At 47.0% G+C, this 11,599-nt stretch overlaps 1 protein-coding gene across 1 annotated transcript in view; it reads right to left on the bottom strand.

Moving 5' to 3' along the window:
• Positions 1-1,118: 1,118 nt before the first annotated feature.
• The window catches only part of ACSS1 (acyl-CoA synthetase short chain family member 1), a 58,098-nt gene continuing 47,617 nt past the window's right edge, over positions 1,119-11,599 (bottom strand). The window contains exons 8-14 of the mRNA XM_056138226.1: positions 8,381-8,473; positions 7,123-7,235; positions 6,769-6,895; positions 5,364-5,491; positions 5,160-5,223; positions 3,235-3,353; positions 1,119-2,602 (exon numbers count right to left, since the gene is read on the bottom strand). Of these exons, the coding sequence (XP_055994201.1) occupies positions 2,423-2,602; positions 3,235-3,353; positions 5,160-5,223; positions 5,364-5,491; positions 6,769-6,895; positions 7,123-7,235; positions 8,381-8,473 (824 nt within the window). The 3' untranslated portion in view covers positions 1,119-2,422. The remainder of the gene's footprint in view (positions 2,603-3,234; positions 3,354-5,159; positions 5,224-5,363; positions 5,492-6,768; positions 6,896-7,122; positions 7,236-8,380; positions 8,474-11,599) is intronic.

Raw genomic sequence — 11,599 nt, 5'->3', positions numbered from 1 at the left:
AGTTCTGCGCCACTTCTTACTTCTTTTACTTTTGGAGGCACAAAACCACATCTTTGGCTAGAAAGTGGCCTTCCAGCAAATTTACAATCTATCATAGAGATACCCCTGGGAGTCCCCCCAGCTTCCCTCCCCTTGTCCCAGGGGCACGTAAATGCTATCACTGGGAACAGTCATCCTGGCCCAGCTCAGGAGACAGATTCTGTGGGTGGCGATTTGGGCTTTCACCTCCTGTTGAAAACTCAGCACGTTTTTCTAAATCTTCTTCTTCATTTGTTGAAGGATATAGAAAATCTCATTCTCTCACTTCTCTTGTAGGGATAACCTGCGATCTGAAGTCTCTCCCTCAAACAAGCTGTGCTTTTCATGTCCCCAGGTGGTGGTGCTGCTTCTGACTGCCTTGGAGTCACTACTGTACCCCCATTTCCATCTGTGGTCCAAAACAGCACTGACAGTCATTGGTGGTACTGGGAATGTGCATCTACCTTGTCTATTGCAGTCACCACCTGGGCTGACTGAGCAGGTGGACTTCAGTTCTGCAATCAAAGAACTGAACATTTATCCTCTTATTCTTTATTTCCCACCTAGAACTTTATAGCCACACATGGCTGGTGTGTGGATGAGCACACTAATCTTGAATCAGGCAATTTTCAAAAAATATAGCCCAGAGAATGCTCTTCCACAGAGGCAGAGTGGGATGGGGGGATGGGGGGATGGGGGTGGGTGGGAGGGGTACTGGGATCATTGGTGATGGAGAATGGGCACTGGTGGAGGGATGGGTACTCGATCATTGTATAACTGAAACCCAGGCACAAAAAATTGTAAGTCTACAACTGTACCTCATGGTGTTTCACTAATAAAAATAAAAAAAAACAATAAAAGGTGACCTAAAAGTAACCATAAAATAAAATACTAGTAATAGTCAAAACAAAATAAAACAACAAAATATAGCCCTCAGAGAGGTGTGAACTGATTGAACTCCTATAAGAGGATAGATTTTTTTTCAAGTATTTTTCTTCTGAATGAACAGGCCCCTGCTAGATTTGTCTGAGAATTATATTTCACAAGAAAAGTGAAAAACAGCATTCTAAGATTGAAGACATTGTCGCACACAGAAGAGATGGAATAAAATAAAGCTTTATTTGAAGTGCCATAGGTATAATTCTGAGACCCTGTCACTCACATGATATAAAACCCATTTCACATATAGCACCATGCCCACCGACTGCTAGGCCCAGCACAAACAGGTAGGTCCTGAGGCTACCAAGTATCATAAGCACAGACTATGTTGAGAGCTGTGCCATAATCAATGCCACCCATCAATGCCAAAGGCATATTCAGTTACCTGGTAGACCAGCACTTCCATGGCCCTCAAAGTCGCTCAGCTCCCAACCCTTGTCCCATACTCCTAAACACCATTGCAGGGGCAAGGCCAGGGTGACGTTTCTCTGTCCACAGGAACCCAGCACAGAAGGCCCCCTAGACTCCCCCCACCAGCATGCTTGCCTGAAGAAGCTGCACTTTGTAACTGAACGACTTCTACCACCTAGCTAAATGTTCAGAGGAATTAAGGCACATTAAGACTGAGAGTGAGACTTGTCAGACAGATTCCAAGACTCACATAAAGGTGCTTACCACCATTAGGCAGGATTTGCAAGGACCATGATTATGCTCCACCTAATCACCTGATTTTACACCTCGACAAGCCCACATACTTGGAGCATGCTGTTCTATCAAGAGGAATCCAAGGTGGGAAGGGGGTTATTTATCCAGATAACAGCTTCTAGATCATAGAACAAGCAACTGGAGTCACTTAGGAATGAAAAGACAGTCATATTCATACCACAGTTTTTAGGTTATTAATTTCATGATAAACAAACCAAGGGAGGTAGGACTATACACCAAAAATGGTTGCCAAGAACTTCAAGGTTCTTTCCACAGTTTCCCCAGGTGCAGAGGCAAAAAAGAGGGATTTCCTTAATTCTAAATGTTACTTCGAGCATGTCTAAAATCACATTTTCCTGTGTGTGCTTGGACATTGTTCCTCTGAAATATAAAAATGCAAAAATAACATCTCTGCATTATCTACCTGGAAAATGACTGTGTGCCATTGAAGTCACTGATGCTAAGAAACGCTCTGCCAGCTTTCCCCTTGTTTGGTCAGCCGTGACACTCAGGTGGAGAGCAATGGCTTTTCATGACTTCTCATTTTAAGGAACAAGAATCAGGATCAGGGGAATAGTGTCAGCCATAGCTGACAGAACATCTCTGTCACTTCACAACAGAAGGGGAGAGGGGATTCTGGAGCAGACTTGGCATCACGGCAGTGTGGATCAGATACTGAAGACGACAGCTTCTGGGCTGCAGAGAAGGCCAGCCGCGGGGTACTCTCTGGAAGGGCAAGACAAAGGCATGGGCTTGCCGGTCAGTGGGTCTTCTGACGCTTGTCTTGGTACTTCTGGTAGGCATTCAGAATTTCCTTGATGACGCTGGGGTCCTCGAGGGTGGTGGTATCCCCAAGATCTTGAGTCCCGCCTGTCACTATCTTTCTCAGGAGCCTCCGCATGACCTTTCCAGACCGAGTCTTAGGAAGACGTTTCACGACCTAGCAAGGAAGGGTTGTGTGGGTGTGGCCTGGTGGCTTCAAGTCACCAGTGAAGGGTGAATGAGTGTGCCCACCCCAGAATGGGGGTGGGGTGGGGATGGGGCTTTGTGGTCTCTGGTCCTATTTTCATATAATTTGGATCCAAAGGATAGATTCAACCATGAGTCACGCTCAAACCTTCCACCCAGGATGGCCTCTCGTTTTTAACCTGCTCCTATCATCTCCCTGCCAATACTAGAGTTTCTTCCAGGGAGCAACAGAACCACTGGAATGCCAAAGTTCATCTCCACTCCTGGCTCTGGGGTGTAGTTGGTTTTGTCTTACCTAAAAGTTGAGTGTTCCTTCAGGGAAAAATGTCCTGGTGTTAATTAGCATTTCAAAATTTTACACTGAAGATCTTTTTGGCTCTTTGGACAGCAATGGCAGTGGCAATGCATTAAGAACTGCTCTGGGCTCTAAACTCTTTGGAAAAGCTCAGTTCCCCTGGGGGCAGGAGATGGGGTATCTCAGGTCTCCCTGAAATCTGAGCAACAGAATGTGCCTCTCTGCAGGACTGAACAGCTGGTGAGGGTCTTGCTGCAGCTGGATAGGCTCACTGCAGGGTCCAGCTCGCCGAGGGGACATCTACTTACCAACATCTGGTCAGGCACAGCATATTTGGCGATCTTGGTGGCCACTGCTGACCTGAGCTCATTCAACAACACTTCTGTGTCACCTTCATCATCTTTCAATACAATAAAGGCAAATGCAGCTGGAAGAAAAAGCAAAGGTTTGCCGTCAGCCATCACGGACATCTTCAGTAATCACTACAGACCCAAAGGTCTATTCATTCATATGGCCCTTGAAGCCAGTGGGATTCTCTGGTGACAACCTGAAAGGCCTTTCCCTGTTTCCATTCAAAGGGACAGTCATGCCCTGGGGGCAGGCATGTGGGACTGTGAGTGGAAACTAGGCCAAGTTGTTCTAAAGCCATGGGTGTGGGTCCAGTGTGCAGGACACAGCATTCAGACTGTTTAACTTGATGTGGAATGAAGTTTCAAATGGAGTCCTCCATCACAGAAGCCAGTCAGAGCCATGGCTAGCCAAGGAGAGGAGCCAGGCTGAAGTCAGGGTAGCTGCCAGGCTCTAGCCAGGGGGTTAGTGAGCCCAGGAGATGGGGGAGGAACAGAGCATCACTCAGACCAAGGGTCAGCAGAGGGACAGGACAAATAAATACATAGTGTCACAGTTGGCTCTGGAGTTTATCCTGAAGTGTTAACTTGTAATGTAAGCAGTTAACACAGAAATCAAGGAAATGTCTATTGCCATAGCTACAGCTGCTGAGGATGTGGGGAAAGGAGCCTGGGAAGGCCAGAGGAACAGGAGCAGCCCAGGCCCCTCCCCCTCTCTACAGCCACGCTCCTGAGCTCAGACAGAATAGCCCACACAAGGCACCCCAAGTTATAATTTTTCTCTCTGCTTTTTTTTTGTAGTAGAAGACAGATTTTCCCCTTCCCCCAGTTTAGTGCTCTTTTTCCTTTTTTAAAAATACAGATATTTAAACAAAGGTTAAATTTTATCATGGGTCAAATTAAAGAAAGTGAGAAAATCATGACACAAAAGTGTGGTGGGCAGGCAGATAACAGCTGAGACATGCTAGGATTGGCTGTCTCTGAGAGCAGGAGGAAGAACACACCATCTCAGGCCACTCAGGTGGGCTGTGAGTCCAGTCTCACAGGGCAGGGCAGGGCAGGGTGGGGAAGGGTAGGGCTGGGCAGGGCTGGGCAGGGCAGGGCAGGGCTGGAATGGTCAATAAGTACTTGAATCCGCCTGAGGGAGTGGACGCAGCTTTACAGCACACCCGCGCCTCCCCTTCCCAGGCAAACACATTCAGCACCAGTGAACTTGGAGTGGAGAATAAAGTTGGCAAAAACATTGTAACTGTGGATTCTCAGTGCCCACAGCACCTGACTGTGTCAAAGGACATCAGTTTGACTCCTTTCCAGGGCCCCAGTGCTTGAAGCCAGCATGTCAGTGGTGTAGAGCCGGCCCTGAGGGCTCTGGCAAGCACATCTGAAAAGGCTGTGTATATGGCATTCTGTTTCCATCCTCAGAACTGGGGCACCCAATGAAACTAGGCACAGACTATGGAGAGCCATTGGGAGGTTACTGAGGACCAAGCAGCTCATAGTTGTGTGTGGGTGCGTGCGCTTAACAGAGGACAGTGGCAGGGCTGGAGTTATAGTATAGCAGGTAGGGCATCTGCCTTGCACGCTGCTTATCTCGGTTAGCTCCGAGGTATCCCATAAGGTTCCCTGAGCCCACCAGGAGTGATTCCTAAGCTCCGATCCAGGGGTAAGCACAGAATGTGGCCCCCAAACAAATAAAACAAACCAAGAAAAAAAAGAGGACAAGTAGAGATTGCTCAGAAATCCAAGTCCCGGTCTAACAAGTGCTCTTCAGCATCCTAACCCCAGAGCTCCCCAAGAAAGAGGAGAAAGCCAATAGACTTCCCACGAAAAGCCTCAAGCACTCAAAGTCTATCACCAGTCAAGGTGCTCCCTGGGAGTGTGCTCACCTTCGCCTTTGATGTCATGGGGGTAGCCAATGACAGCTGACTCGGGCACCGAGGGGTGGTTTGCCTGTGCAGAACAGAAGCATTAGTCACAGTTTGATGGTGAGAGGATGAACCCAGGGCGCAGGCAGCTGCTCCAACCCCAAGGCAAGCAGCACCTACATGGATGCACTTGAGCTGTAAGGGACAAGGCTGGCCCATGCTCACCAACGCATCCTCGATCTCCGCGGTGCCCAATCGATGCCCGCTGATGTTGATGACATCATCCATGCGCCCTGTGATCTGGTAATAGCCACCCTCAGTGCGGTAGGCACCGTCTCCCGTGAAGTAGTAGCCTAAGTCACAGCAAGGAGTCTCAGTGGGAGCACTCTGATCCCCTTCCCTGGGAGGGGGCAGGAGGACTCAAGGCAGAACCCAGGGGCCACCCTTTCACTATGGAAGAAAGTTCTGGACCTTAGATTATAGAAAGGAGAAGCATAGGAAAGGAAAGAAAGGGGGGGGGGTGTAAGAAGAGGCGGATGAGAAGTAATAGGGGTAGGAGCCAGTGGCTGTAACATTGATGGTGTAAAGCTGTGGTGTAGGCTAACACCTGAACCATAGAGTCAACAGCACTGAAATCATGAGATCCAAACTGCAACAACCAACTTTAAAATGTGCTTGTCAAGGAGGCAGGCTGGCAGGTGGGAGGGCACGAGGCTGGTGGGGGGAAGTTCACACTGGGAGTAGGACTGGGGCTGGAACAATGTACATCTGAAGCTCAACTACAACTGTGTAAATTATGCTACCTTAAAAAATTAAAAATAAATAGAAATGGCAAGTAGAATAGTACTTACAGAGAATGTGGAAGAAAGAATGGGAAGTTATTGTTTAATGCGTATAAAATGAAAAATTCTGGACATAGATGATAGTGATTATGGCATAGCAATATGAATGCATTTAATACCACTAAATTTCATACTTAAGTTAATAAAGTATATTTCATAGTCTATGGGTTTTTAAAAAATAAAGACAAGAGCAGAAGACAGTTATGAAGAGCTAAAGTCCAGCACCTTGCTGTGGCCCTGCTGCCTTCTCCTGAAGTCCCCTGGTCCCAGGAGACAGGAGGCACCTTGAAACTGCCCTCCTGGCTGTGTGAGAGAGAAGGCAAATATTCTGGCAATTCAGCAGTGACACCAAGTAAAGTCCTGCTATGTAGGGGGGCATGTGCAAGGCCCCTCAAGCAAGGTGTCCCCACTGCAGATTAGTCTGAGACTGAAGGTGACAGTTCCAACAGGAACTCTGCACCTGCCAGCTCCAGGTCAGAGTCCAAGAGCCAATGGGAAAAAATCAACACCAACTGGAAGAAGACCACTGGCATCACGATCATGGTCAAACGTGGCTTCTTCACTTTTCCTTCTTAAAAGCTTAAGCACATGCCAGAATCCAATGCTAAAGGATGTTTGGGACACTTCCACTGAACCCCCCGGGGAGGCAAAGAATAGTGCTCAACTGGTGCCTCAAAGAGTCTGCATCTAATTTCCACCCTCCACTCAACAAACAGAATGTGTTAATGCATTTTCTCAATGACGAACACTAGCAGGGTGGGAAATAGGCCTGATGCATTCACGCTCACCTGGGTAAGCCCTGAAATAGGCATCCATGAACCTCTGGTGGTCTCCATAGATGGTCCTGGCCATGCCTGGCCACGGCTGGGAAAGGCACAGGGCCCCAGAGACATCCCCGCCCTCCACGACGTTCCCCTATAAATGTGGACACAGTATGAGAGCATAGGCAGGCTGGTGTGGAGCAGGGAAACAAGACCTCCCCCAAGGAGCCCCTAGAGCCTTCTAGAAATTTCCCCTCTGCAAGGACCTAGGCGCTGGAGGGTTCAGTGATGGCTCATGTGCCCCCTCCACTCAGGTGCTGAAGAGTTTCTCTGTTCAACTGTTATGAGGGGAGGGTGAGGCCCTGGGGAGGCTGGACACACCTGGTCATCCAGGAGAACAGGCACGATGCCAAAGAAGGGCCTCATGGCCATGCCGGAGAGGATCTCTGCCCCTTCTTCCGAGGGCCGAGGAGCAATGCAGATGCCGCCTGTCTCTGGGGAGGGGACACACATTGGACACGGGTGAGGACTCGTTTATGAAGAATAGTGCCCTCACAGGGGTTTGGACAGACACTCCATACTCTGTCTATCCAAACAGAACAGGACTGAACTGACCCTGGCTCTGGGTTCCCAGAGGCAAACTAGGCTGCCCCTCCACTGTGAGAACCAGAGAGGCCCACAGCAGCGGGCACTGGGGCAGGAGCTGAGATCCCCAGAGTCAAATGGTGCTTCCTACTTCTGGTTCCAGCTGACGTGGAATCTCTTCATGGGGGATGACACAGCCCACCACGCGCAAGAGCAGACAGAGGATGTTCACTGTTCCAAACCAACATTTCCTACGCTGACTAGATATGGTGCCCAGAATCATTCTCATTGCATTCCCTGGTGCTTGTCTCCACTGACCAGCATAGGCCTTCAGTGAGTCAGTCCTCCTCCTTCCTGACTGCAGAGCTGTGCGGGGCATCTGACTTTTGATTGCTCCAAGGAGGAGCCCTCAGAAACCTACCACTCTGATTACCTCAGGAGTGGGGTTTTCCCCCAAACTCTCTAGTATATCAAATACTAAAGAGAAAACAAAATGTCACACTAAGAATGTCCTTTCCCACTGAAAGTTAAATGTGGATTCATCATTTCTGAAACTATAGGCCCCTCTCTCAGAGGGACTCTCCTGGTTGAGAAAGGGGCACCTACGAGGATAATGCTGAACATCTTTACTCTCTTTCACCCTCAGCCAGAGCTCAGAGGTAGCACAACTCATTCATAATCAAGATCACAGAGGCTCAGAAAAGCCTGGGCACAACCCAAATCTCTTAGTAGGAAATGTGTCCAGCCTTTAAGCTATCTAATTCCAGATACCAGGCAGTCAATACCACATAGAGGACTTGAAGCAAAGGTGGTGATGGGTCTATGTAGCCTGCCTGGATCCATCAGCTAGTGTTGGTGGTGACTGATGATGTCTACACAGCCCCTGGAGCCAGTCAGCTAGTGTTGGTGGTTATCTATCATGTTTCCAAGCCCCTCCTGTTCCATAAGAAAGCATTGGTGGTGATGATGTTCTGCGTTCACTAACATGAAGCATCCAGCTGTCAGAATGCCCTCCCAAGTCAGCTCTTGCTCCCTCCTCCTTGGGGACTCTCACCTGTCTGCCACCAGGTATCTACTAGCGTACACTTGCTGTCACCCACCACCTTGTGCAGCCAATCCCAGGCCTCATGGTTGATCGGTTCTCCCACTGAAATCACACACAGAACACAAAAAAATGGGTTAGAAGGTCTCAATAAATCAGACAACCGAAAGGTATTTATGCCTGATAACTCAAGGGACATGGTTTTATGTCCTGAAGCAAATACAGGGAAACATGGACAACAGTTCATCATGTTTGTGTTCATCAAAAAATACACAATGCAATGAGATATTTTCACCATCGGAGAGTGAAAAAGAAAAACAACAAATAGTCGACAAAAATGGAGAAAAAGCAATATAATGCATGTTTTCATAAAGAAGAGTTTGGTATAGCAAATTGAAGTAGAGGGGCAACTCGGATATTTCAATACTTAAAAAGGGACATAGTCAATATGATTTTGAATGACTGTTTGGGAAAATTACCTATTAAAGGTAAATATATTTCTCCTATGGGCTGGAGCGATAGCACAGCGGTAGGGCGTTTGCCTTATAAGCGGCCAACATGGCCGACCAGAGTTTGATTCCTCCGCCCCTCTCGGAGAGCCCAGCAAGCTACCGAGAGTATCTCGCCTGCATGGCAGAGCTGGCAAGCTCCCTGTGACGTATTCGATATGCCAAACACAGTAAAAACAAGTCTCATGATGGAGATGTTACTGGGCCCGCTGGAGCAAATCGATGAACAACGGGAGGACCATGATCCGTGATCTGAACAAAAAATATAGCGATATCCTAAAGAAACTAGTGAATGTGTCCACTAAAAGCAAACATACAAGTATATTACAGCAGTTAAAACCAAATCTTCTCACCAAGACTGGAATGAATAAATAAACAGACTGGCACATGCTCATGGACCAGAAAACTTGATAGCACGAAGACAGTGAAACTTTGCCACGTATACTGTGATTAACACCAGACATAGTTCTGAACAAAAGCAACAGAAAGAAAGATGGCAAAAGCCATCCATGTATGAGGGATGAGGGAATGCAATATTTTTTTAATTTATTAAAAAAAATTTATTGACTCACTGTGAGAAAGTTACAAGCTTTCATGTTTGGGTTACAATCACACAATGATCAAACACCCATCCCTCCAGCAGTGCACATTCCCCACCACCAATATCCCCGGTATACCCCCCCTTTCCCACCCTCCCCCAGCCTCCATGGCAGACATGATTCCCCATAATCTCTCTCTACTTTTGGGCATTATAGTTTGCAATACAGACACTGTGAGGTCATCATGTTTTGTCCTTTATCTACTTTCTGCACACATCTTTCATCCCGACCAATTCCTCCATTCATCTTTTTCTTAGTGATCCCTTCTCTATTCCAGCTGCCTTCTTCCCTTTGCTCATGAGGCAGGCTTCCAGCTATGGAGCAATCTATCTGTCCCGCGTATCTACTATCCTTAGGTGTCAGCCTCATGTTACATTGTTTGATACGCCACAAATGAGTGCAGTCCTTCTATGTATGTCCCTCTCTTTCTGACTCATTTCACTTAGCCTGATACTCTCAATGTCTATCCATTTATAAGCAAAGTTCATGACTTCATCTCTCTTGACAAGGAATGCAATATTTTAAGGCTTGGGGATGCCTCACCTACTGGTGAACCATTGGTCCCATAGTTCAGGGAGAAGAAGGACAGAGAAGGATATAAATGGAAGGGGGAGAGATAGAGAGCAGGGGTCAAGGTGTGAGTCTAACTGTGGAGGAGTGGCTTAATTCAACTTTCAAATCATAGAGTCAACAGCACTGAAAACAAGAAATGTAAACTTCAACAGCCAAATTTAAATGTGTGTCAAGTCTCACACCCACACCCCACAGTCCAGCTTCATGGCTTCACTACTTATCTCAGAAAAGATGCAAGCCAAACTGCTAGGATTCATGAGTACACTGGTCTTTAGGCTTAAAACTCTGGGGTACCTTGAGAGGGCGAAGGAAAGAGTCCACCTACCAAAGTGCTGGATGCTGCACCCATACCTTACAGTTGCTGCCACGTAAACCACACAAATGACCCAACTTCACTGCTTCAAGATTGGTCTTGGGCTGGAGCAATAGCACACCGGGTGGGGCGTTTGCTTTGCACGTGGCCGGCCCGGGTTTGATTCTCAGCATCCCATATGGTCCCCTGAGCACTGCCAGGGGTAATTCCTGAGCGCAGAGCTAGGAGTAACCCCTGTGCATTACCGGGTGTGACCCAAAAAGAAAAAAAAACAAAAACAACAACAAAAAAACTGGTCTTTATGGAGATGCCACGTCAATGAATAATTTCGGGTTCACCGTTTTACAGGCTGAGAATTATGGGGTCATCTTGGAATGGGGACAGGCAGCTTCCTCTTCCTAACTCCCCCACCCCCATACTGCAGAAAGACCCAATAGCCATACTCATATCCCACTGCCATGTAAGTAGTAACCCAAATTCACAGTTTCACTACTAATCTTGGAAGAGATGCAAGTCAAGCCAAGCTGCTGAAATTCATTGGCCCAGTTCTACAGATCCTGGAGCTCCTGGAATGCCTCATCTCCAAATTCCACAACACTGACAGTCCAGCAGGAACAGAGCAAATTAGATAGGAAAGTAGCATAGAAGACAAATACACTCAACAAACAACACAGAAAGCTCAAAGAGCAACAAACAACTTAGTAAAAACTTAATGAATTTAATGACCTAATTGTGAAATTTAACAATTTTCAAAATTTTCTTTTACTAAACAAGTTTTTGATAATTACATTAGCCATTGGTTGTAATTAACAATATAAAATAAATTATTTTGTGCTTGCTAAGGAAGCAATAACCGATGGAGGCCTTTGGGAGATGATGAGACTATGAGGCTGGAGTTCTGATAAAAGGCATTAGCGCCCTTATCAGATAGCTTTTTATATTCTTTGAGGATCCGGTGAGAAGGTCTGCCCACGAACCAAGAAGGTTTCACCAGAGATCCACCATATTGGTGCTCTGATTTTAGATTCCAGCCTCCATAACCGTAAGAAATTAATTCTTTTTTAAATGAGAAATTAATTATTGTTGCTTATAAGCCACCCAGTACATGACACTGTTAGAGCTGCCCAAACAGACTGACATGACTTGATGCAATAGCCCTCAGCAGGAGCTCACTGGGTTAGACAGTGTCACTAATGTGCCATCTATGTGTAGCCATCCTAGAGAGGTCTCTTGAAAG

Source organism: Sorex fumeus, unplaced genomic scaffold, assembly GCF_029834395.1.
Source record: "Sorex fumeus unplaced genomic scaffold, SorFum_2.1 ptg000128l, whole genome shotgun sequence".
NCBI classification, from domain to species: domain Eukaryota; kingdom Metazoa; phylum Chordata; class Mammalia; order Eulipotyphla; family Soricidae; genus Sorex; species Sorex fumeus.
This window is presented reverse-complemented; position numbering and strand designations above follow the sequence as displayed.